At 39.5% G+C, this 25,673-nt stretch overlaps 1 protein-coding gene across 1 annotated transcript; it reads left to right on the forward strand.

The window, feature by feature from the left end:
* Positions 1-885: 885 nt before the first annotated feature.
* Positions 886-23,337, forward strand: LOC103807586 (oxysterol-binding protein-related protein 1-like; the record flags this gene model as incomplete). The annotated part of the gene is made up of 14 exons (XM_009080318.1): positions 886-1,006; positions 5,662-5,747; positions 7,924-7,998; positions 8,748-8,859; positions 9,964-10,049; positions 13,305-13,449; positions 14,169-14,236; positions 14,317-14,361; positions 15,785-15,858; positions 15,943-16,006; positions 16,955-17,056; positions 18,506-18,628; positions 20,378-20,459; positions 23,231-23,337. Coding segments are annotated over exons 1-14 (1,290 nt in total), but the record flags the coding sequence as incomplete, so codon positions are not given.
* Positions 23,338-25,673: the final 2,336 nt, after the last annotated feature.

Here is a 25,673-nt window from a genome sequence, read left to right on the forward strand (position 1 = left end):
TTCAGTGTGAAAAAGGATTGGTTAAGGCATCCCTTAATAACTGTGTTCTACAAGAGACTCAGTAAGTAGCAATATTGTTTGCCTAAAGGTCTAAGGCTCTCTGGGTAGTAGAGAGCTGTGAAATAACTGTGCTAACAAATTTTGTTTTCCGCCTTCTTTGAAAGATGTAAGTAGTTTTATTTTGTAGTTCAAGAGCGATGGTAAGCTGAGAATTAATTAGTGATGTTTTACAGTTGTCTGTTAACTTCTTTATATTGTGATGTTGTGTTTCTTAAAGAAAATCTGACTCCTGTTCAAGTTGAGGTTGGAGAGGCTCAGGTATCTTGAGCTCAAGAGATGATAGTACAATCACCAATGTGATTCTATCTGGGACCTCCATGCAATGACAGATTCAGTTTCTCAGGGTTGGTAGCCAAAATAAGTCTCAGTTATTTCTGAAGAAATACTTGGGTAAATAGGTGTACACATTTTTTTTTCCTTCCATGTTGCCCCTTGAAATCTTTAGGGGTAAAGGTGAAAACCTTATGAGGAACAAGTAAATGCTTACTGGTTATGCTTGCAGCAAAGCTTGCCTTGTTTGTGGCATACAGTTCCAAATCCTAAGCCACACTTCAAACCTAAAAAGCCAGGAAGCAAGGAAACATGGGTATTCTGTTATTTAACTGCTTTGTTTAAGGAATTTTAATGCTTCTTAGTAGCCTGAATGAGTGCTGACTGGACTGTTGAAAACCGCTTGCACATTAAATGCGTTCCACAGAGAGAATCATTCTCTTCCTCGTACCAAGTTAGTATTGAATAAGGGAGGAAAGTGACGTAATATTAATTCGTAGTTTATAGTAGCATATGAGAGCTTGCAAAATTGGTTCTTTCCTGTTTTTATTAGAGATGAGTACTGAAGCAGAACAGCAGCTTCTCCATGATGCTAGAAATGGAAATGCTGAAGAAGTTAAGCAGCTGCTGGATACCATGGAAAAAGGAGAAATAAGCTTTGATATCAACTGTAAAGGTTAGTAGCCTTCCTCAAATGTTTGTAATTTCACTGTTGATGGCATGTGTAGTGACACAGGTAGTGAAAGTGTAATCTTGCTTTCTTTGAAGTGCTTAGAGTAATAAAACCCCCCACTTAAACAGCTGCTTTTACCCTGTGACTTAAGGCCATATACTTGCATAGGGGAGGGATAGTAAAAGCAGAGTATGGGTACTTGTACAGAAAACCTCAGAGTAATTCACAGGCACTAGAAGTGTGGCCAAACCAAAGAATCAGTACTTCTTTTTCCTGTGTTCATGCTTATGCCAACTTTGGAGCTTCATAATACTAAACAAAACAGACTCTGGTGCCAGAGGTGGTTCAGGGAGCTAAAGAGCCTTCATCAGGGCTGCAGAATTTAGATGAGATGACTCATTTGTGCTCTGTTAGGTGTGATTTGTTTATTTTTTTTTTCCAGACCCATGTTTCATAATCACACAGTAGGAGCAGTTATATTTCTTGCCACTTGCAGGAATGTTTGGGACAAATACATGCTTTTTATTATTAGCAGTATACTAGGTTACTTGGGAAAAGAAGCTAAAACTGGTCTTCATCTGTGTCTGGGTCTTCCACTAACACTAAAGTTTTGATCATGTGTAGCTAACGTAGTTATGGCTAAGCTACTTGCTTGCTGAGCATTAAAACTTCAAACTGGGACTGGACTTGCAGGCTTTCTTGCAATTGCAGACTGCCTTATTTATTCACTTAGTAGCTTTATATTTCCCTGTATTTACATTACTGTGTTTCTTGTGGTTGCTTCAAAAAGGTGGATGTGTATCCCACTCTTTTCTACACAGGCTGGTAATCCATTGTTGAGCATTTAACTGGTAAGCAGCACTGAGAAGATCGTGCTACAGAGGGAGAGGGGAGAGAGCAGCTGTGCTTCCTCTCTGCCATGACAGAGGGAACACCTTGCCCTAAAGAGCAGGGATGCCTGTTGTCTGAACAAGCTCTATTGCTTTCCCAAGCCTGATTCTTAATCATCAGTTTACTCATCCTTTTGTTTGACTGCTCAGCCATGTTTGTGTTTTCCCAATGGTTAATGTACTCACCTTAGAAAAACAAGCTGTAAAATCCAAACTCTTGCTACTTCATCTTTGGGGAGGTAGTTCATAATTTAAAGGGGAACTGGAGACACCTCGATGAAGCTGAAGTCCTCCACCCTCACAAGTATGTCCTTTGCAAATATTCAAGACATTGTATGTAGTGCCTAAACAGCTTGAAATCAAAGTACCTTAAGATTCCTGCAACAGTACCCATAAATAAGTTCCTGAGGTCTCTTCCGCTTAGAAGAGATTTCAGAACATCTCTGATGTGTTCTTAAATGCTATCCAAATTTAAGAAAATACAATGAAATAACATAATCTGCAGTCTGTATCATATCAAGCAAGTTGGTCTCTGGTCATAAAGCCTGCAGCACACAAGAGACTTAGGTAATAAAGGGCAAGATGGTGCATAGCTGTTGTTTTTCCAGTTAAGCAATACATGGCCAGCCAGTTAATACTTGCTTGCTAATGGGAAGCTAGATGGAATGTATTCATGATAGTTTAAGTTAAAAAAAATAATTTCTGAATGTGGAATCTGTCCACAGTCTGTTCCTTAAGTTCCAGCTCTTCTAAGCATTAGAGGACACGGAAGTGTAACTGAAGTGTTCTCTGGGGGAACTGTTCTAGGTGTGTGAAACTTCAGAGTTAAATCTATGTTCTTCCGCAGTCACTTTTCAGAGACTGACTTTGTTACTCTTCTCACATAGAGTACTCCATTGGAAATAGTCTAAGACAAATTTAGGCCAAACAGCCTCTGCAGCATAACTGCCTCTACCATTCTGCCTCCTCACTAGCAAAATGACTGTGTCTTACCCAACAGATCAGCTCTTGTAGTGCTACCAGATAGTAATTTCATAACCACATGATGATTAGCTAAAATACAGGCTGTAGACTGTAACTGTCTTTTTGCAACCCTCAATCTTCCTTCTCTTCCCAGCAGCCTCTTGTGCTTCTGTCATTACCTTCTTGGATAATCAGATGTCCCTAGAAAGTCAGGGTATGGGGAATGTCTTCAGTGCTGCAGCAGTTCCTTCAGGACTTGCATCTGATGTGGCAGTGACACTTGGCTTGGAATAAAGTGCTTCTGGAGCAGGTGGGAGGCTGTACTGGAGGTAAACTTCCTCCACGGTGTTCCTTGGGAGACATAAGACTGACAAGTTAATGTGCCTGGGTGTCAAAGCCTAACTTTGACATCCTGTACATGTCTTTTCAGGGGCTTACCTATATCTGTGGCTGTGTGTGCTGTAGATTTGTGTGTGTAAAGACTGCCAGCAGTGATCCTAAACATCTCAATTTCAGCCAAAGTGAAGGAAGAGGAAATAAATTCAGTCTTCTTGTTCTTGCTCTGTTGTGACTGTGTTCTACCCAGTCAGTGCTTGCAGATAAGCAGAACTTGTTTGAGAATCCAGGCAAATGATGTGAACTTCTGGTTTTGGTTTTCCCAGTTCACAGGTTTGGAAAGAAGGTATCTACATTAAAACAGTGCTAAACCTAGGTTTCATACAAAATTATCATGTCTTCTGAGGCTGTCTATTGTTGGCTCATTCTCCTTAAGTATAAGAAAATAGAATATCTAGGAACTTGCAAAGTAAGAAATCTATGAAATAAGGTCAATGGTCAATAGTGTGTTATGGAAAAATGCACATTTGAGTCATTGCACTGTGACCTAGCAGACCACATCTGGGAAATGCCTGCCTAGTTTGTCTCCGTTCTCTAACAAATGAGACTTAGAGTTAACTAGCATTAAAGCAAAATGCTGGGTGGGAGGGGTAGAGGAATTATATTTTGTTGGGGTTATATTATTTCTACTTTTTCTATCCTTGCATTTTGCCGAGTATAATGGTGTCCTGGTTTAAAATAATAATAAATAATGGCAGATACTTGTGGTCACTTGAAAAGAAGTAACAAACACCTCAAGAGCTTGAGAAATAACTGGTCGGCTAACATCAGAAATACAAACATTCAGCCTGGATGCAGAACAAGGGCCTATGGCACTTTACTCAGTAAGAACTACAAATCTGGACAGGTTCCTGATTATGTTTCTCATGACTGAATTCTTTGGCATCAGCACTGTCTTGTCAGTGCTGTAATTAATGACTATCTTGGGCTAATTGTACTAATTCAGTCCAACTCAGACTTCTTCTGTGTTCTTTCAAAGAATCTTCTTCCCTACTAGACTGAGGGATGAATGATGTCCATTTAGTATGTTATCAAGTAGAAGCAGCCCCAGAGTTAATGATCCACACAGTATTTGTCTTCTGTGGTACTTTAGCCCATCAGTCACACAGGGTAGGAGCTCTGTTGCAGGCCAGAGTATGATAAAGGAAAGATCTAAATCTGGGACTGGAAACAACAGGAGTTGAGAAGAAACAATCAAATAATAAAAGAAATTGTATAAAAAGGGCAGAAATGTTAACTGGAAACAACTGTAAGAAATGGGAAAATATTTCAGCTGTGAACCCCATTCTAATGTTAATTTTTAATATGAGAGAAGAAGGAATGATGGAAGTGCAAGACCAGCAGTTTGTTTTGCCTCGTGCTAGTGGTTGGTTTCCTCAGGGCAAACTTAAGTTGTGCATGTTCCAAGCCTCAATACTTGAGGATACACGAAAGGGGAAAACTTAATGATGACAGTAATTTCAAAACAATTTCTAATTCCTTATTTTCATTTTGCTTCCAAATACAAAATGATAGCTTTTAGGTGGCACTCAGAATGCCATGGGTCTGTTGCTTAGTAAAAACAAAGCACAAATCAGCTTTGCTTAATACAGTTGAATGTTACAGTTGGAGTTGTAACAGCTGGAGTAAACATGAGTTGTTTAACCTTTTAACCTTTAGTAATCTCTAATGCTTTAATGTCTTGCTTTTAAAGAAGTGATTGTAGGACAGTTGTTGATTTTTATTCATACAGCCAGTCCTCAAGGACATGTTTTTAATGCTCTTTAAAGCACGAATCATGTTTTCCTTTGCATGGTCACTTCTGTGCCTACTCCCTGTTTGTGCTTTATCATTCTGCAGCTTAGTGCTGTAGATGATACATGAGTTCTACCGTGCACAAAGATTTCCAATCATGTTATTTAGTAAGGGTGTCTCTTTTAAAATTGGGTGCAAGCACAAGGCAACAAAACCCCTCAACATTAATTCATTTGACCTATTTTGTTTTGAATCCTTTGTTTGAAAGATGGGTTGTCCTACCTTTCATTTGTGTGAAGGAAATAAAATTGGCAAAGAGGTTTTTGATAAGCAAGAGAAATATGTACTTGTATATGGTATTTTCATAGTGAATGAAAGTAACTGAAGCTTCCTGCTGGTGCTGAAGGACAAGGTGTTACATGCAAACAGAAGTTTTATTCTCAGTCAGGCTACATGACTTTCTCCTTTCAGAAAAGTTTTGTGCATTTGAATATAGCATTCTCAAACTGTATCCTGATTTAGTAATGCAAATAACATGAATAGTATTGATGCTTCCAGCCTCCTTACTCCTCTGTTACTGTGAAGAATGGTCATCCATGCCAGCCTCCAAGTACATGACAAGATCTCTTTTTGTATTGTGTGACCAAAACTTAATTTACCTGTTTTGTTTTTTAGGCAGAAGTAAATCTAATATGGGTTGGACACCTCTTCACCTTGCTTGCTACTTCGGACATGCTGTTGTCGTAGAGGATTTGCTGAAGGTATATTTCTACTTACCTCTGTGTCTAAGGTAGAAAATTCTTAGTTATGCTAGAAGTGGTTAGTATATATTCAGGTTTTCATGATAGAAGAAAGGAGGCTTTATAAAGAGGCAGAGTCACTCCTACAGTTTATCTACCTGTAACACAGAGACAGCTGTTAAAACTAAGGAATTAAATAGTTGTGGTATTAAGATTGGCCCAGTTTACAAGGACCCAAAATAGTGACACTGAAAGTCTATACAGTAGCACATAGCAGTTACTCTGAACAGTGTTTAGAATTATCAGTACTTATCTAGCTTTCTCTCGGAGTGTGTATGTGTGTAACCATCTGCATGTAGGAATTAGAGGCATGTAATATATAGGTGAGCCCTCATGAAATCTCAGCTTTTTTCAAGCTTAGTGGGCATCTGTATATAGTAAGCCAACATCTGATACTACTAATGCAATTGTGTCAAAGGTCTGATCTAGCTTACTGTAGTACATAAAGTAGATAAATCTAGGTAATTTCACTTACTGAGTTGTAGCAAAGGCTGAAGTGTTTCAAATGCAGAAAATCTGTATTATCTAATTGTATGTTGTGCATAGAAATATGCATGGAATTCTGTGCGAAGTAACTTGGATGTGTTTCTTTCAGGCACAGGCTAACATAGTTTGACTCATTATTTCACTCTAACATCTGTGAAAGAATGAAATGTGTGATGAACTTTGAAATGATGTGCCTCTGTTATCAAAGCTGACCTATTTGTATTTGCATAACAACTGCAAATGCAGTGAATATGTGGCTTCTGACTGAATTTGTGTATTTTTTTACTCTCAGGGTAGCTTCAACCAATCCTTGCTGCATTAGACCCTATTAATATTTGAAGGATTTTGCTGTAGATGACAGGAGCATAATAAGCAGCCTCAAGTACAAAGGTAGCTGATTTAAACTTGAATTTCATACAGAAAAAAGGCTGCCAGCCATAATCTGGACTCTAAAGGAGGAAACAAATTTGAGATTTCCTGAAGAAATTATTTTTTAGCCTACATACTTGCTCAATAAATAATGCTGTTTTCAATTCAAGAGGGCTACTTAAAGCAAAAGGTACAGTTTTATCAATTAATGCATTTATCAACACTTCAGGAGTTGGAAGACTATCTGTAACTTTGCACTCTCTTTCTTGATAGGGTTCTTGAGAGGGTATTACTTAAAGAATAAGATGGGAAATAAGGGAGGCTGTGCACCTCTGAAAGCTAGGATGTGTAGATGTGTCTGTGGTCTTGTGCCTAGATTTTGTGCTCAAAGAGCAAGTATCAGGAACAGCTCTGGAAGTAGTCAGGTTCATCAGTTAACTTTAGGCAGGCAGCAGTGACCTGGCTAAATCACGTGATCTAAACATATGTGCTGAAGTTAAATATGTCCTGCCCTTTTTCTGACCCTTTGAGAGGTTAGGTAAAGTGGTGTAGAAGAAATACTTAATGAAAGGAGGATAGGATTTCTTCGTTTCCTGGAACAGTGTCTGTGCAGTGTGGTAAGCAGTTTTCCTTTAAGATAAAGGTGTGGTACTGAGAAAATGTGTCACAAAAAGAGGGGAGATTCAAGACAAAGACTGTAGAAGAGAAAAGGGAGAAGAAAGGTTACGTGTTAGGTGGTACCGTCTTGATGCTCACATGGAAGTTTTCACTTCCAGTGAAAGAGCAGCAATAGTTGCCTAGCGAGAACACTACTTAAATCAGGAACACAAGGAGTCTGGTGCTATTGTCTACATATTATATATATGTATGCATGTTATACAGTAGCACTATAGTTCTTTCATTAAGTTGTTTGTTGGCTTTTTTCCCCTAACACTTCCCCCAAAAAAACCCCAAACAAATAAACATACCAAAAACTTACAAAACCCCAAACAGAAACCAAGCCAAACCACCCCCACCCACTCTGTTAAACTTATTTTTCATATACTTTCTTCTTAAAAGTGAGAGAGATGCATGGAAAAAATGCGTGCGGCTTTTCCTTTTTGAAGCAATTTACAGAACGTTGGTTCTGAATCTTACATCTGTACTTTATCGTTTCCAGGATGCTGTATTATAGTTCTGATCTGATTTCCTGTCCTGTCTTCTCCTTTCCCCCAGTCAGAGGGAATAGCTATGTAATTCTTGTTGGAAGGACATTGATGTGTCTTTTGGTCTTGCTGTTTAGGCTGGTGCAGATGTGAATGTGCTGAATGACATGGGGGACACTCCACTCCATCGTGCAGCTTTCACAGGACGTAAGGTAAAGTATGTTGGCTTCTTTAAGCCTCAGTTGTAGAATTACTAAGGAAGTACTAGCAATAGGATCACTTCAAAGAGTTGTTTTTACAGTGTCTAAAAATGACTTATTGTCTGTTTTGGTACAGTGTGTTCAGAAGGACTAGGCATATTGCCTAGCTGGTGTAATTCTGTCAAAAACCACAGAAGGAAACCACATTGTTTTAATCTTACTGGTTTCTGGAGGGGGGGAAAAGCAGTAAGTTTGGACACACATGCCCATTTAGTGTCTGGAAGTGCTGTTTCTTCATAGATAACTAGAACTAAAGAGTTTTTTATAGGCCTGTGTAATGTGAGAGTAAGTTTGATTGTTCTCTACATGCCACCATCGTTTCAAAACCAGTACTGCCTCTATGGATAAACCTCTTGGCCCTTCTGAAGGAGTGACTCCTTACTGTTTTATCAAAAGAACTAATTGTACTATTTTTATCTGTCAAATTCAGAGGTACACCAGCTTTTCAGAGTTGATCTGTTCAGCTATAACTAATCTCCTGTTAGTTCATTCAGCCTGCCTGAGATGAGAGAGAAGGCTGCAGTCAGTCTCACTCTTCAGTCTCTCTGAAACATCTCTTCCTGTTTTCATAGGAAACAAGCAGGGGTGAGAAGCTGTTAAGTTACGGAGCTCATCTTACAGCATGTCCATAGCTGGAAAGCCTAATTGTGGCCTTGAAGTTACAGGGACAGATAAGCAGTGTTTTTCAAATTGTTTTCCAGGAGGTGGTGATGTTACTCCTGCAGCATAATGCTGATACTTCTATTGTTAATGGGAGTGGAGAGACTGCAAAAGAAGTTACGTATGATAAAGACATAAGGAATATGCTGGAAGGTAACTTTAATAGGTCATAGCCTGCTTTGTTTGGTCTTTTTCAACATGTGTGCAATCTAAAAGCTGATATTTCTACTGCAAGTTACAGAAGCTCAGTTGAATTTTCTCTTTAAATTTGGTCATTAGAAAGAACATAGTTTTTGGTTCTCATCTGCAGTACTGACAGGTGGGTTTTCTTGTGACTCGAAGAGTTAAGTATGATGAATGCCAATAGCATTATTCAAGTAAGTATTTCTGTCCTGCTGGGGTAGTCCTTGCTACAGCTCTGATACATGGTAGTCAAAGCCTTGGAAGAGGAAAAACTCAAGATTAATAAGTGACTTTGTGTCAACTGAATCATTAAAGAGCAAGATTACAAATAGTTTGCAAAGGCTGCCCAATTTTGGATCAAGTTTAGGATTTGCTGTTGCAGTCTTAGAGGTTACATCAAAAGGGAAAACAATACCTAGTAAAAACCCTTCCCCTCATACCCCTGTTGCCTCACAGGTGTTGAAAGTTATGCAGATGGTGTCCAAACACTTACCTGTTCACTGCTAATAGTTTTGGAGAGTTCAAGAACTGTGTGGTTCCTGGTATTGTATGTGATATCCCTAAATATTGCTGAAGCTGTGTCTGCTATTACAGACTGTAGATATGAAGTCACCTTGCTTCTGCTTCTATATGCAAATGTACAGATAACAGTCCTTTAGACTGGTCATCTGCTGAATTGTTGGAGAAGAATGACATTTCTGTGGGATGATAGGAGGGGCAGAAAAGAAACTGAAAAGAGCACAGGGGAGATTTGATGAGGGTGTCGCACAGTTCCATTTTCCCTCTTGCAGGGAGTCGGATTGGTTTTCAGTGTTGAAAAAAATGATGATAATTACATACCTGTGTATGTGTATACAAACTTACGTATCTTCTCCAGTTTTACATGTTTTAAATGTATTTTTGCTCTGACACAGACTTTTTTGAATAAATATTTCATTTACCCTGTCCCAAATAAATAATACTGGAAACTCTTGTTTCTCTAGGCTTGTTTCAATATAGTTTTTTGAATGCTGTACTTCATATCTACTTGCTAGGTTACTAAGAATAACCTTGTTTTTTATGTTTTTTTAATAGCAGTGGAAAGGACACAAGAAAGGAAATTGGAAGAACTCCTCTTAGGAGCAGCAAGAGAGGGGGAAACAGGGAAGCTAACTGCCTTGGTAAGAATTCAAGTGCTTTTAATACGCATATAACTCTTCCTGTGAGCGTTTGAATTTCAAAGTGTTTGGGTTTTTTAATATATTTAGTATCTTTGAGCTCTGTGTATTTGAGGCAGCTATATGTTGGCCTCTAAAACTTTTCAAAGTACTTTTCACATTTTTGACCTTCAATCAGTTTTAAGTCAAGTCTTAACAGGTGTTCCTTGGAATCCTTTGGTGAGTAGTTGGACCTGTGACCATTGAATTAGAACCTTAAAACTCCTGCTGACTTTTGAGGAGGTCCAAAGAACTTTGTTCACTTACAACTCCATGGTGTAAATTTCTCTGACTCCTACCCTAAGGTTAATACCTCTGTGGAGAGTTTGTGTAGCTCTTCAGAACTGCCCTTTTATCTTGAGAATTCCTCATACTTTGCCTACTGATTGTTCAGGCATTTCTGCTCCTATTCTGTATTTTTTTTAATTAGCAAGCAGAATATTATGCTCATGAAACTTTAGCTGCTTACATCAACTTTTATTGTGAGACCTGACACCAGAACATGTTATTTACTGCCCTGCCTTTGGAACAGAGTGCCACTTGCTTGAAAGATATCCTTTTGTTATTGATTCTCCTGTATCTGGAGTATTTTGACCAAATAAAACTATACTGTGCATTGTAGCACAGTTGTCTGGAAGAGATAATTTAATGGGTCAAATTCTATAAACGTCTAATGATCTCAGACTAATTTTTTCTTCTTTACCTGCATGCACTTTATAATTGGTTTCTATTGAAATTTTTTGAAGTCAAATGGTAGTGGTGGCTTTCCTGCTTCTCTTCTGTCAAGGTTCTCACTAGTTGACAGTGTGTTTTGCTACTAGAAGCTAGATCTTCAGTAGTTGAATCTTAACCCGGGCTTTATAGTCTACTTGAGGCAAAACCAGTGTGTTCTTCCTGTGAGTTCTCAAAAATTGTACTGTACATTTACTGAAATGACCGGAGAGCTTTTTATCTCACTGAGTTGATGCGTGAAACTTTGGTCCAAATATGGCCTCATAACATGGTATAAGCTGCTGAAATGGCAGGCATGTTCAACATCTTTGTTGGCGACATGGACAGTGAGATTGAGTGCACCCTCAGCAAGTTCGCCGACTACACCAAGCTGTGTGGGACAGTTGACACACTGGAGGGAAGGGATGTGCTATCCAGAGGGACCTTGACAGGCTAGAGAGTTGGGCCAATGCAAACCTCATGAAATTCAACAAAATGAAGTGCAAGGTCCTGCATCTGGGCCATGGCAACCCCAGACACACCTACAGATTGAGTGGGAAGTAATTGATGCCAGCAACGAGCAGAAAGACTTGAGTGACAGTGGACGAGAAACTCACAATGAGCCGTCCATGTGCGCTAGCAGCCCAGAAAGCCAATTGAATCTTGGACTGCAACAAAAGGAGTGTGGCCAGCAGGTCCAAAGAGGTGATTCTCCCCCTCTACTCTGCTTTTGTGAGACCCCACCTGAAATACTGCATGCAGTTCTGGTGCCCTCAATGTAAGAAGGACATGAAACTGCTGGAGCAAGTCCAGAGGAGGCCATGATATTGATAAGAGGACTGAAACATTCCCCCTGTGAAGACAGGCTGAGGAAGTTGGGGCTGTTCAGCCTGGAGAAGAGAAGACTCTGTGGAGACCTCATAGCAACTTTTCAGTATCTGAAAGGCCTACAAGGGAGCTGGAGAGGGGCTCTTTGTTAGGAACTGCAATGATAGGACAAGGGGTAATGGGTTCAAACTGAAGGAGGGAAAGTTTAGGTTGTATATCAGGAAAAAGTTTTCTACTATAAGGGTGGTGAGACACTGAAACAGATTGCCTGTGGAAGTGGTGCCTGCCTCAACCCTGGTAGTCTTCAAAGCCAGGTTGGATGAGGCCTTGAGCAAGCTGATCTAGTGGGTAGGTGTCCCTGCCTGTGGCAGGGGGGTGGGGCTAGATGATCTGTAAGGTCCATTCCAACCCTTAAATTCTAATTCTATGCTTAAAAGGTGTGAAGACAAGAAGTCAGGAGACAGAGATAAGGTAGATGTAAAACAGCTGGTTGGAAAGAGCTAAAACTTAGAAATCCTCAGGAATGCAAGTATTTGACCACAGTATGAATAAGGTTATACTTCCACAAGCTCCCTCTTTTTGACTTGGGTTCTCTTACCAGTTGATCTGTAAATAACAGCTGTAGCAGTTTATAGAGTTATTTCTGAAGCATGTTTAAGGTGGTTGCTGTTGATGTTAACTTCAGTTGCTGCCATGGGAATTCCATTATTACAGAGTAATTTCTTGAAGATAGCATACAGCTAATGAGAATGCTTAAACTGAGTTTCTCTAAAATTGGTGTCATGTGCTTGTGATTCTCATTTCCTAAGGCTGCTTAGCAGTAGCTTAGCCTTTCTATTAAGGCAGCCCCATTGGGCTTGTGAGCTTAACTGTAGTGCTTGGCACTGCATAAAGTGGTTTGGGTTGGAAGGGACCTCTAAAGGTCATCTAGTCCAGCCCTCATGTACACATCCAATAGCCACATATTTGGGTAGAAGGCTAGTGGTATTTTAGGGTGGTTAGTCACGCTTAATGACCCATCTCTTTGCTGGGTTAAGTTCTCAAAACATTTATATTATGTCCAAGTATATCTCAGGTTTTTTGCCTTGGTTATATAGCTGGTCTAATTTTAAGTTCCCACAATAGTTAGACCTCAGCAGGCAGCAAAATTGTTTAACAGACTGCCTATGCTAAGAGCTTCTAAACTGCCTTTGTCACTGAGACTGGCAGGTCTGCCACCCTTCAGTACAAAGTTCTTACTCTCTGAAACAGAGTGGCCACACAAAATTTTTCTGAATTTAGTACTGGCCTGTGCCACCTTTCACACTGTGCCTGGGAGCCTTCTATGGAGAACAGAGGACTTTGACAATAGAATTGGACAGAGCCATTCTGGCAATATAAATAAATAAACTGCAGTGCTGGGCAGCTTTCCTGGCAATGTGCAGTTGAGCAGGATAAGTGTTTCTGTGTTGTGCAGTAGAGGTGAAAAGTGTATAGCAAGCAAAAAAATGAAGTTCTTTTCTCTAGCTGGCTGTCTTCCATGATTGTTGTAGCCCTTGTCGTAGCACCTGCTACATGCCCTCTGTTGCCAGATCTATGCTGAAGTATCCTAGTTAGGAACAGCTAACTTTCAAAAGAAAGAACATGGCATCTGAAGAATGAGGAATACTGCTAAGTAAGCAGAACTTTGTTTTCTTCCAGTTGAACAAGCCCAAACCCCCTGATATCAACTGTACAGATCAGATGGGGAACACGCCATTGCACTGTGCCGCATACCGTGCTCATAAGCACTGTGCATTGAAACTTCTGAAAAATGGTGCAGATCCTAAAATAAGAAACAAAAATGGTGAGTACCAAATGAAAAGTACATTAAATGTTAAGTGGAGGCAGAAATTCAACAGCTTCTATAAGCTATGTTACTTGCTATGCAGTATTCAGGGAAAATCTTTAGGTGCTTTACAAACTTTGCATCACTAATAAAGGAAGCCCAAGAGTGACTAAATTGCAAGAGACTGAAGAACTGTAGAAAAATACTTACTGTACATGCTTTTATTTTCCAAACTGTAAGATTTACCAGCTGTCTTAACAATGAAATGTGCCTGGCTTTTGTTTTCTTGATGCTAAACACTGAACACAGATAAAAAAAAAATTAAAAAATAAAAAATTGAAGATGTGGCCCAGGAAAAAGTGAGTCCTCAGAAGAAAGCTTCTAATGAAACCAAATAGAGGAAAACTTTATGCAGATGTTATGCAAACTGTGTGCTTGTCCTCTGATTAAAGATGCCTCTGTCTTGGTATTTGTGAATGTTCTAAACTGCTTTATATAGCTGGAAAGCTAAAAACAAATCAGTAAGAGCAAAAGGCTCTCTGTAGTTAGGAGAACTCTGACAGACAGTTCAGTGCATTAAAGTTCAAACCTTTTTAGTCTCCTGCCCCTGAGGAGTAAATGTTGATACTTGTGGGACCAAAGTTTAATGGGTAAAGACAATGTCAAATTATTTTTGTGTTAAGTACACTAAGTTTATTTGCATCAAATTCTCATGCTTTGTCTTGGTTACTAAACAGATCAGACACCCCTTGATCTAGCTCAAGGTGCAGAAATGAAACTGATTCTGGCAGGTAAAACTGGAAAGGTAAGAACCTTTGTATAAATTCGAAATGCCAAGGCTGTCTAGTTGAAGCTGTTCCTACATGAGCTTTAATTTCTGTGCAGATTATCAACAAACCCCTGAGACGGTATGAAGGCCTCCTATGGAAGGTATGTCTTACTTTTCTAAATAGCTTATGAGATCTCAAAGTATGTCCTTTTTCTATATTTAAGTGATATTTGATGAATGAAGGAATTTTTCAATAATACATTTGCTAAATGACTTGATTTAGTCTAGTATATAGAGATGGCCTGACTGAGTGGAGCAATTAATAGATTCATGGGAGTTCTTAACCTCAGCCCCAAAATTTTAATTTCTTGGCAATTTTGCAGCAAAGCTTCAGTGTGATAAGATTTTGTTCCTTGTCTGTGTGGTGAGCAAAATTTTTTTTGTTTTTTTTCTTTCCTTAATAGATTACTTTGATAGACTATGATTAATATCTTTAGGAATCTGTGACTAATATTTTATCACAAGTTCACAGTCTTCTGTGAACTTGTGAAACTTAGGAGAAACATGTCAATCAAAGAGTTTAAAGCTTGTTTTGCTGTGCTGCTCAGGTGACTATTTTCCTTTGTTAAATAAAAGTCTACATGAATACTTAATTTTTATGTTCATTAATGAAATCTTTAAAGTTTTCTTCAGTGTAAATTTTTCTTTGTGTTCAGTCACAATTGTAACTTAAGGAGCTGTTTTTAAACTAGAGCTATGTACTAAAGCTTGTGAAAGATAAAATGTTGTAGTTGAATATCTCAATGTGTTCTGTTTCTCATTCGATTTTATAAAATAGAATTGTGTGGTGATCGGCAACTACTGTAATATTAAAAAATGAAGCATTTTAGTATTTCCGTTCTTACCAAAGTCATAGCAAAACTTCTGTCTTTAGGTGTTTCCAAACAAAGAGAGTAGCGCTGTAATTGTAAAATACTCTCAGGTTGCCGTGATCACCAGGAGATGTAGAACCTAAGAAGTTTCCCTAGTGATTGGCAGTTTTGTATGTAAAGTAAACTTCCCTGCCTGACCATTCAGGAGGCACTCTGTCAGTTACACTTGCACCATCAGACACTCTTACCCTTCGCTGCAGGTGGCTTCAGTGAGTCGACAGGTGCCTCACTTGACTCCCTAAACTCACCACATTCACACAGTTAGAAAAACTTTTCTTACTGGCTTGACCCTCGATTTCCCATAGCAGAGCCTCAGATGTCTGGATCCATAAAATAATTTAATCATAGTAGCAGCTTGAGCTGGTGTCTCTGAGGAGGGACCCCAAACAAAGAACTCCTTGGGCTTTTATACCCCTGCAGTGTAAGCATGCGAAAGTCTGAGGTCTTTCTGTTGAGTCCTTGGCTCCTGACACCACAGGTCCATGTGCCCCGTGCTAAGCAGAGTGTCTGTGCCAGTTCATGGCCTCTTGCTTCAGGCTCCCGCCACCCAGAGCTCATCTGCAGCTCACAGTGCAGCTGCACACCGAGCTACCTGCACTGTTACCTGTTAACCTTACCTGGTCTTTTTTATTTCTTTTAATTCTTCTCTTAGAGCTCGCGATTTTTTGGTTGGAAACTCTACTGGATAGTTCTAGAACATGGAGTCCTTTCCTGGTATCGCAGACAGTAAGTTCTATGTTTAAGTTTTTGAGAAGCAGTTTAAATAATTCCTGTCTTCACTTTATTATTAAATCTCTTCTTCTTTCAAAGAGCTGATGCAGTGAATAATGACCATCGTCAGGGATGCAAGCATTTAACACAAGCTGTCTGCACGGTAGGAAATAACTTGTAATTACTGGGTTGCTTTTTTATGTGATGGTGATACCTGAATAATGAAAACTTCAGCTAGATTGGTAACTTGATCTTTGTTATAAAATAAGGAAAAAGCCTGTGCTGGTGAAAGAAACACTTGTTCTTGTCCAGCAAAGTATTCGTGTATGTAAAGTGGCCATAAAGCTCCTTCACTGCTTTCTAAGATCCTGAAGATTTAGACAGACATAAGACATCCTGAAAGCATGCCTTGTCAGTTGGATAAAGCAACTGTTTGGAGCATGTGATAGAGAACAGCAAAGCTCCAGTAGCTCAAAGTTCCTGCTTAGCTGTCACTGGCTCCTTGTGACTGATTGTGTAACTTAAGCTGATCTCAGTTGAATAACTGATCAATTCTGAAAGTGCCTTTTGGAAAACTTCTCTAAATTTCATTATGCTTGTGAGAATTGATTTTGGAATGGGTGAACAGAATGAAAACTGTCCAGGTGTCATTTATAATATACAGAAAGATGAAGTGTTTAAGGAAAATGCATTTAGGATCATTTCAGTATTTCAGTAACTGACCTATCCTGATTTTGCACGACAGGTTCTGTTAAAGTGCACCTATATATACTCATGCTATATGAAAAATAGCTCTTGCTTTTCAGTATTTAGAAGTTCTTTAATGTTGGTGGTCTTGCACTATTGCTGAGATTTTTGTCTGAATCGAGTGGCGCAAATAAACACAAATATAATATTTAAGACAGAAAGAACCTCTATATTCTTATTCGTGATGTGATGGCACAATGTGCAAAACTGTTCTCACCAAGCTTTTTTTGTGAACTATAATTGTTTTGCGTCAAGACTGAGGCAAAAACTTGAAAGTTAAGAGTATTTTTCTACCTTGCTTACTGTTCAGTGTTTCATAAGTGATTTATTATACTAACTTTGTGTTTTCTCTGTGTTGCTTTAGGTAAAATCTACAGACAGTTCCTTCTTTTCTGTCAGATGTTTTGATGACACTGTTCATCGTTTCAAGATTCCTAAAAACAGCCTTCCTTCTCAAACTAGAGAGGTAATAATGACTCTTTAGCAAAGGCATTAAAATATAATAGCATCTGTAATGAATAATTTGCATACTACTTGCTATGAATGCATTGGTTGTAGTGTGTTTCATATCTTGATCATCAGGACTTGGTAACATAAGTGCAGATATTGAATCTTTTAGCATGGTTCTAGGCTAAACAGCAAAAACCAGACAGATTGTAATTCTCTCCTTTAAAATTAGTCCTACTTTTTTTCCACCTGTATCTGTATAATGCCCTGACATCTAACTTCCTGTTTTTCTGTAACACCTCAATGTGATAAGTTTCTATTGCAACCTTCTTCTGTTGGACTTTCTTTCATAGTTCATTATCCCAAAGAAAAGAATGTTTAATTGTACATTCTGCTCTTAACCATATTCCCAAATAAACTGTATTTTCTTAAAAGGTGGGTCTGAAACAAGATAATAACCTTTTTCTTTGGCCTATTTGTAGCACAGTTACTATTGTACTTCTACACTTGTAGTAACTAGAGGTGAAGTTGGGGTGGAGGCAGCTGGAGTACTGTGGCCAGTTCTGGGCTCCTCACTACAAGAGAGATGAAAACATACTACAGAGAGCCCAAGAAAGGGCCACTAAGATGATTAAAGGGACCAGAGCATCTCTTATACTAGGAAAGGTTGAAAGAGCCAGGACTGCTCAGTCTGGAGAAGAGAAGGCTCAGGGAAACTTGTCTATGTATGTAAATACCTGAAGAGAGGGTACAAAGAGGGACAGACCTAGGCTCTGTTGAGTGGTGCCTGGTGACAAGGACCAGAGGCAATGAGCATGAACTGAAGCACAGGGACTTCCCTCTGAACGTAAGTAAAAATGTGAGGTTGACCATGCACTGGCATAGGTTGCCAGTAGCTGTGGTTGTGGAATCTCCATCCTTGGAGATTTTCCAAAGCTATCCGGATGTGATCCTGGGCAACCAGCTCTAGGTGGCCCTGCTGGAGCAGAGAGGGGTTGGACCATATGGCTTTCAGAGGTCCCCACCAGCCTCAGCCACTCTGTGATTTGATGAACAGGAGAAGAATCTGCCTCTTTATTATGGTAGTGCTTGGGGTTTTGTACACAGTTCATCACACATAAGAAGGCAGACTTTGTCATAGGGACCTTGTTGGCTGAACAGAAACCCGAAGATGCAAAATGTGTTCCATACAGTCTTTTAATTAATGAGACTTTTTTTTATGTGACCTTGGATAGACTGAGGGGTGGGTTGCATTTGTGCTAAAAGTTTAATCAGTTATGTGTGTGGCACTCTGATCACAGAGTTAAAATTTGTAACAATCTATTTTCTGCTTATTAAGATGTCTGAGTTTACTAACAAATGTCTTATTCACATAAAGAAAAAATTTAGTTGGTTGTTCTGAGTGTATACTATTTCCTTTTGGGGATTATCTTTGAAATGTTTGACAACTCTGTTTTTTCCTTTCCAGAGTTGGCTGGAAGCAATAGAAGACCACTCTGCATATAGCACTCATTACTGCACACAGGAGCAGTTGAGTAGTGATGATGAAGATGACACAGTATCTGTTACAGACCTACAGGATACTCTGAAAGTATGTACTGAGTACTTACTTGGCTCATGCATCTAGGCAGTTGCAGATTAGTACTGTTTTGTGTTGAAATACTTCAGTGTACTTGTGGCTGAAAGTGATGATTGGTCCCATGGACACATAAATGCTATTTGTATTTGCACTGCTTACTGTCATGTATTCCTGTTCAGACTGTGAATAAAATGGCTTGTTTATCATAGCTACAGGGCTGTGCTTTTCAGTTTTGCCAGCACTGCTGCAACATAGAAAGCTGCTTGAGACTTTCAGCCAGGAGAGGGAGCCTTGTGTACTGTACTTGGTGACACTGAGACAGGAAGATAACAAAGCTAACCTTCAGCGAGATCGGCCTCTATGAAACAGCCAGTGACATCGCTTAGAAATGATCCTTTATTGCCTCAGATCACATTAGATGCATTGCACAGTGACTTCATACCTGAAATGGAAATTCTAGTGTTCAGCCTGTAATTCTTGCTTTTTGCTATACATATACTTCTAAAACCTTTTATTTTGATGGGAAGTTGACATTGCAATGCAAAAATCTTCATTTGGCTAAACTCCAAGTGGCTTGTACTATACCGTTTGGTACAACAACTCAAAGTAGCTCATGGCAGAACAGAGATGACAGAACCAGATAACTGATGCTGGCAGTTCCCAGCCACCTACTGAAGAAGATGGTGTTATTAAATAACATAACCATGCACTCACAGCTCAGAAGGGCAGCCATATCCTGGGCTGCATCAGTGTGACCACCAGGTCAAGGGATGTGATTTGCCCCCTCTGCTCTGCCCTTGTGAGACCCTGCCTGAGTACTGCATCCAGCTCTGGGGTCGTCAGAACAAGAAAGACATAGACCTGTTAGACCAGTTCCCGAAGAGGTAACAAAAACTACCAGAGAGCTTGAGCACCTTTCTTGTGAAGTCAAGCTGAGAATGCTGGAGAAGCAAATGCTCCAGGGAGACCTCATTGTGGCTTTCCAATTTTTAAAGGGGGCTCATGAAAAAGAGGGAGACTGACTTTTTACATGGGCAGATGGTGATAGGACACATGGGAACAGTTTTAAACTAAAAGAGGAGAGATTTAGTTTAGATGTTAGGAAGAAATTCTTTCCTGTGAGGCAGTGAGGCACTGGAACAGGTTGCCCCAAGAAGCTGTGGGTGCCCCATTCCTGATAGTGTTCAAGGCCAGGTTGGAATGGGCCTTTGAGCAAACTGGTTTGGTGAAAGGTGTCCCTACCCATGGCAGAGGGTTTGAAACTAGATGATTTCTAAGGTCCCTTCTAACCCAAACCATTCTGTGATAACTGTCTCCAGATTTGAGTGCAGCCTTGAAATATGATCTTGAGGTTGGTTCCTGCACATTGCTGTACTTGCCATACATCAGTTAACCTGTGGATTTGCTTATTTTGGCCTCAGGTTTCTCAGAGAACAAGCAATAGCTCTTCCTGGGTTTTCAAACTTTTTAATAAACAAGGGGGGGAAATGCAAAAGTGGTTCATACAACATAGCTTTGGGGGTTGATTTGCTATGCTTATTTAAACAAAAGCTGGTCAGCAGTATAATGTGTGTAAGTCTTCTGTTTGCTTGTGTATATTTAAAGGTACTTGTTCAGTTTTAATGTATCAGTCTCTGGGCTGGGAATCTTGGTTAAGATTTAATGCTCTCCAAATTCAAAAGTTTCACTATAGTTAAGAGAGCAAACATGCTTTCCTTAGATCAAGGCACTTCTGAACTAGCTATCCTTGTTGCCTTTCAGAAAGCACAAGCATGCCAACAAAGACTCAGTAAAGAGATTTCAGACTTTCTTGCAATGGTTAAATCTTTGGATGCTACAAAAGGTAAAACTTACTCTTTTAAAATGTAGTTTGTTACCAAGCAACTAATTTTTTTTCTAAGCAAAACATGCTTTAATTTCCCCAAAATTAAATTTGTAGGATCTTGAAAATACAGGACTGTTTTCCTCATTGAAAAAAATTCAAATAAAGTAACATTATAGTAATTGCTAAGAGTTAAGATTTTGGATTTGGAGAAACAACAGTGCACTGATTGAAAGTAATGTTATTAGTGGCTATAAATGCAACGAAACTGCCTTTAGCTGTAATGCTTATTGAGTAGTATGGTAAGACTATAATACAGGGGTTCACTTTCAAGGTTTGTTTGGTTTTTTTAAATCTGTAGTTGGTAGCTTAGTGCAGAGCATAGGTGTCCCCTTGCAGGTACCCAGAGCTAGTTGTCTTAGTCTCCTTCCACCTCAAAATACCTTTCTTGTGGAGAATGGAAACACAATGACAGCTGGGGCACGATAAACAGGATGTGAAATCACAAAACTACACAGAGACCTGGAGGCATGGGATGATGGGATATGTTCCACAGACTTTTGCCATGACTTTTATGCCATATTTGAACTTCTCAGGCTACATTTTAAATAATAATTCTTAAATTAACACATACCTGGATTATTGTAGCTTAACTGCTAACAAATAGCACAGGCATCAAGATGTGAGAGATTTGTACTTGTTTTATTCAGTGCTTTAAATATGTACAGAAGTTGCTCATGTATTAGACAGGGGAGTTCTGTAAGAACATCTCACTGTTGGACCTTTTAACCTGGTTGGTCCTAGTTACATATTGTGACTGAAATTTATGAAGCTCAAATTAGAGAACAGGTGTTTATCTGTACAAATCTTTAGTTTTTAGTAGAATTGTAGTTTTGAGAGGAAAAAAGTTCTTCCTCTTTCATCCCTGTGCCTTCCCAAAAGGAATATAAAATACAGCTTTTTCTCCATATGCTACTGGGGTAAGTTACTCTGTGATGTTAACCTGTCTTTTTGACTAACTGAATTTTTAACAGATTTTTATTTCACAGGAAAAGATATGTTTCATAATACATGTGAGTGTGTTATTGTTAAGCCTTTGTAATTATGTTACAGTAAAACTGAATTCTTCACAAAAAATCTGGATTTGAAAATTAGCATGAGGTGGATAAATTCCCTTTGGTAGATGTAGGGGCAGTTTCTTTGACTCTGTATTGCTGACCTGAAGAACCAGTGAGGTTCTTTTTTAAAAGAGAAAAACATTTTAAAAGGAGGAAATACACAACTTGAATAACCAAAACCCATAGCAAAGCAAAACCAGATATTATCTCATTCCTAGAAACTACTAGTCTTGGCCAATAACAGTAGTAAGTTCCTGTTTTCCTTCCAATGAATGTTTGTAATGTGATAGGTCAGTGAACTGTTTCTGGGTTCATGTGGAACCTCTGTAGGTCTTAACAGAGACAACTGCTGCCTTTCTCCCCGTTCTCACATGAGGTTGATATGGCATCTTTAGAGTCTTTGAATCCTCTGGCTCCAGAGGAATGCAGATTTCTGAGTTAAAAGTCCTTCCACATGGAGCTTCCCCTAAAAACTTTTGAGTAGTATAAAAATGGCTGTGTTGGGACCTGATATTTAAAATTCTCTCCCTGACTCTTTCAACATGCTATTCTAAATCCAGTTATCTTTCAGATTTATGCATCTTATGTGTTACAAATAAAGATGTCTCCTGTGCCTGCACTCAATGTGCTGCTCCTCCTTCTGGAGGTGTTAGCTGTTCTTGATAGCTGCCATAAGACTCAATTTCAGTTAGTAGTGAGCTTTGGTATCAAAGATAACAATTAGTGTGTGGGTATGTGCTGTATCTTGTCCTGCACAAGCAGTCTAAGTTAAAAAATAAATTTAAGAACTGTCACTGATGGACCTCTTAATCTTTATTGGTGTGACACTAACTTAAAGCACTTAAATGGTGGTAGCTGATCCTGGAGTCTGCAGTCACTGAATGTGGCAATTCTTTTAATTGCAAGAAGTATGCTGCTTGAGAGAATGGCTTGTTTGGCTTCTGAGGAGTTTCTGCACATCACACTCTTCAAGACTGACTCAAATAATTTCTACCAGCTGATTGGGTTATCATGATTTCCTGCTGGTTCTAGACATGTAGCCTGTTCTATAAATAGCCATAGAAGTCAGGATGTGAGGCATTGCTCTGCAAGTTGTACTGCTTATCCATAAGATGAGTCCATGAAAATCTTCCCCTTTTATTTTGCGGTGTGCTTGTCATTACAACCCCATCTCGGGGTTTATAGGTTTTTTCCAAACCTGAATCTCCAGCTGCACTATGGTAAGCTTTTTCTCTTCTATAAAATACCGTGACAGAATGCCAAAAAAAAGCTGGATTTCTCACTTCAGCATATATTAAAGCAGTGCAGTATCCTTTCTATTTTAATTCTGTCACCTGTCAACTCTGAAGCCTTTAAATTTAGAAAACAGTTAAGAGGAGATTGTTGCTAGTCCATTTACCAGTGTCTTGCCGCCATGGATCACTGCCTTTGCTTTCTAAGCCAACTTGATCCATTCATGTGCCACTTCTACCAGTACTGGGGAAGGGATGCAAAAGGGAGAACTTAGGTTCCCTCAGTGCTACTTCTGCTACTTCTCACACCGATCTTGCAGTGCACCAGCCTTCCTGTAGAATGTGAATGTCTTGTCTGTATTACTTTAGAAGAAAGAATAATTAAAAGAATCCTGTAGTTTACAATGTCCCTCTAATGTTACTAATGTTTTTGTGCTTTCAGGAATATCTTTTCCCATCCTGCAAAAAGTTGACGTCGTCTCTGAAGTATCTCAGGAAACGTGTGAGGCTCTGGCTGACTGCCTCAACCTGTTCACAAAGCAAGAAGGGGTATGTATCGTGCTGTGTGGGTCTGTGAAGGGTCGAATAGCTCACTATATTTGGCTAGTTCCCTGCTTACCAGTTACACAAATAAATACACAAACCCATAGAACTTCATATTGTTGGTAAGCTGTCCTTCTGCATGCTGAATGTGACAAAAACTCACGGTTCTAGAGAAAGAGTAGGTCATTCTATAAAAGGATGGCTTGGTATTTGAGTGTTCAGGAGAGACACAGATTTCCATTACAAGCTACTGCTTGCAATGTCCAAACTGAATGCTTAAATTCAGTAAAGCTGTTGCTTTGCTTATTTGAGGGTCAAAATATTGAGAAAATTAATCTTTTTTGGAATTTTTTTTACTAGCTTACTGAAATGTTGAGCAATATTGCTTCTGAATTTGTTTTTCAGACCATGTGCTTAGTGGGTGTGCGAATGCTATTTATTGAAGTTCTGGCTTTCCCAGTGACAAATATCTTGTAAGGTGTTAAACATAATGCAAACACTTCGATTTGGGAATGTATGTCAAATTCATTAGTTCCTGGAGTAGGAGAGGTGGTATTTTTGTTCCCTCTCAAAGATGTCATGGAATAAACTTGTCTTCCTGTACTGTGGTAACCATAATCCGTTGGTTAGGCTCTTGTCATCAGTAAACTGTGTTTCAAAATGAGGTTTGTGTTGTTGCTGTTGGTCTTCCAGTCATTTAAGCGAGCTGCAAACACTGGCTCTATTGTCTAGGTTTGGTTTAAGATTTTTTTCATTCCTTTCCAAGCCCTTTTGTTTCCAGTCACGAGTCTTCTAGACTTCCTTGGGTCAAGTTCTAGCAGAGTGGAACAAGCATTGCTTTTTTTTGCATTGATTTTTTTTCTTTAAGAAAGTCTAATATTAAAGTTGCCAGCTCCATTTGCAGATGAGGGGGAAATTGTTACAACAGTGGGTGTACAGTGTTAGTTAGTATTCCTTAATTGTGTTGGCATCTTGCTTCAAGCCAGACGAAAATAGCTTTCCAGAGTGGAGTGTGGCAAAACATATGGTGAAATTGTAGTTTCACCTTACTTGAACTTGTACAGTCTCAGTAGGTGTTATAGAGGCCTTGTTTTAATCTGGAAGCACATAGATTTGGGCACAGAGGGATAGGCTGAGGTGCGAACTTGATTTTTCACCATAGCTAGTGAAATCAGTCGGTCATGATAGGGAGATGATGTGATCCTGGAGAGTTTTGTGTCTTGGTATTTTTAAACTTCAGACTATTGCAATTCCAGGATGTATGGCAGGCTTTTATAGATGCCATAAGATCGTAATGGAAATTACAGCTGCATTCTCTTCCTAAGAGTTGAAGCTTTTCATGAATTTATGTTCATTGAACATTACTGTTCTTAAACCCACTGCATTTGGCTTTGCTGTCCTTTTGTAAGTCATGGCCCTGTTCTTTGCCATTTCATAGAATCATAGACTTTTAGGGGCTGGAATGGACCTTACAGATCATCTAGTCTCAACCCCCCCTGCCATGGGCAGGGACACCTCCCCACTAGAACAGGTGGCTCAAGGTTTATCTAGCCTGGCTTTGAACACTGCCCAGGGTTGGAGCATCTACTACCTCCCTGGGCAATCTGTGCCAGTGTCTCACCACTCTGAGTAAAAAACTTTTTATAATATCTATAATAATTTAGAATATAATTTTTTAAATAATATCCTAATAGCTAACCTAAACTTGCCCTCTTTCAATTTGTACCCATTATCCCTTGCCCTGTCACCTCAGCTCCTAACAAGGAGTCCCTCTCTGGCTCCCCTGTAGTCCCTTCAAATACTGGAAGGCTGCTATGAGGTCTCCATATCCTCTCCAGGCTGAACAGCCCCAACTTCCTCAGCCTGTCTTCACAGGGGAGATGCTCCAGTCCTCTTAGCAACTTCGTGGCCTCCTCTGGACTTGCGTTTGTTGATTTCTAGACTGTAGTTCTGTTGGCATTGCAAAAGCAATATATATAACCTTGCCACTGGTATTCTGCATGTTCCATGAAATCTGGTTATTTCCAGCAGGAACGTTTTCTCAGCCTTGGTACCTTTTCGTCTTGCCTCTTTAAGGAGAATTCTTTTCCTCCTCTGACTTAAGTTGTCAGCATACCAGGAGCTACTGCTTATGAGGAGAGGCTGCTAACTTCAATAAGGATAACCACAGCGAACGCCCTTTTGGCTCTGTAGAAAAAAAAACCTTTTCTGTAGTGTCACCGCCCTGTGCCAGTCGTAGCATAACTGCACAGCCTGGGAATGAAGCTCCTTAATACAGCACTAGCGGAAAAAAGGTTCACGTCCCTTCCACCCGCGCTAGAAATGGTGCATGAGACATCCCA

The sequence above is a fragment of the Acanthisitta chloris genome, unplaced genomic scaffold, assembly GCF_000695815.1.
Source record: "Acanthisitta chloris isolate BGI_N310 unplaced genomic scaffold, ASM69581v1 scaffold21038, whole genome shotgun sequence".
Lineage (NCBI taxonomy): Eukaryota > Metazoa > Chordata > Aves > Passeriformes > Acanthisittidae > Acanthisitta > Acanthisitta chloris.